The sequence below is a fragment of the Guillardia theta genome (genome assembly GCF_000315625.1).
Source record: "Guillardia theta CCMP2712 unplaced genomic scaffold GUITHscaffold_538, whole genome shotgun sequence".
Lineage (NCBI taxonomy): Eukaryota > Cryptophyceae > Pyrenomonadales > Geminigeraceae > Guillardia > Guillardia theta.
The window spans coordinates 3,469-4,730 of record NW_005434171.1 but is presented as its reverse complement, the minus strand read 5'-3'; the positions used below and the strand labels follow the sequence as shown (position 1 = coordinate 4,730).

The window sequence follows — 1,262 nt, the reverse complement described above, 5'->3', positions numbered from 1 at the left end:
CCACGCTCCTTCTCCCTCTCTCGCTATCTCTCTCGTACCTGTGTAGAGCTGCAGCGCGATCAGCTCCGCCTCCTGTAGCCCCGCCTTGATCGCCGTGTCCAGCCCCTTCAGCTCCTCCATCCCTCGGATCACCCGCGTCCCGTCCGACAGCCTCCGCCTCCTCTCCGGGTCTGTCACGTTGAGCCACTCCTCCTTGGCTGTCGTCGTGATGTTGTAGTTGCTCGTCGTGAACGCTTCCTCTGCGTCCTTGCCCTTGCAGTGCTCCTCCTCTATCGCCTTCATCAGCTCCGTCTGAGGTAGCCCGATCCGCTCCATCAGCCCCCCGTAGTACTCCTCGATCTTCCCGTACACGGCCTCGCGTACCTCCCCGCTGCCTGTACCGTCCGACTCATTCACCGCAAACTTGCTGTTGTGCGACGTCGGACTGTCTCCTCCCGCCCGCCCTCCTGCCTCCGCCGGCCTCCTCAGCGCCTCCTCGAGCCTCCTCCCTATCGCCGTCTGCCATAGAGCCGATAGAGCGCTCTCCGTCATCCCCTGTAGCCCCGCAAGAGGACTCGCCGCGCTCCCGCCGGGGATGCACTCCGCCATGACTCGGAGGATGTTGAGGTCGCCGAGGCTGCTGGCCTTGCGCTCGAGCTCCCACTCTCTTGCGACTCTGACCTCGTAGTCGTCGTACGAGAGCTTGTCAGGGCTGAGGGCCGACGCGTCGACGCCGAGAGCCATGCGGAGGTTGTTGAGAATCGTTTTGTATTCCTTTGAGTCTCGAGGGGTCTGAAAGAGCTTCTTGAGGTCAGAGCTGATGTCGTCGGGGATAGTCCAGCTGGTCGTCTGCTGGGCACTAGCTGGTGGATCAGCCGTGGGATGGCTAATTTGAGCGAGAGCGGAGGTGTGGGCGAGCAGCACTTCATTCTTGACTCTCAAGGTCAAGAGCTCACGCTCAAGCTCTAGGATCTCTCTCTGTACATCCTTCCCCATGCCGTACCAGACTAGCAGGAGGGGACAAGGCCCAACAGATCTCAACGCCTGTCACAAGCGTCATGTCATCGAGAGTTGCTCTGGGCTCTGCTCTCCTCATCTCTCGTTCTCTCTTAACTCTCCTGTTCCCGCTCCTCCTGTCGTTCTTCTCCCCTCTCCTCTCCCCTCCCCTCTTCTTTGCTTTGCTCTTTCGATTCTTCTCTTCTCTGCTGTTTTGTTCGCTTCCCTTCGCTTCCCTTTTTATTCATTCCTCTCCATTCATCTCCTCTCCTCTTCTCTCCTCTCCA

At 59.6% G+C, this 1,262-nt stretch overlaps 1 protein-coding gene across 1 annotated transcript; it reads right to left on the bottom strand.

The window, feature by feature from the left end:
- Positions 1-38: 38 nt before the first annotated feature.
- Positions 39-975, bottom strand: GUITHDRAFT_122896 (hypothetical protein; the record flags this gene model as incomplete). The annotated part of the gene is made up of 1 exon (XM_005817821.1): positions 39-975. A coding segment is annotated over one exon (937 nt), but the record flags the coding sequence as incomplete, so codon positions are not given.
- Between the last annotated feature and the right edge of the window lie 287 nt (positions 976-1,262).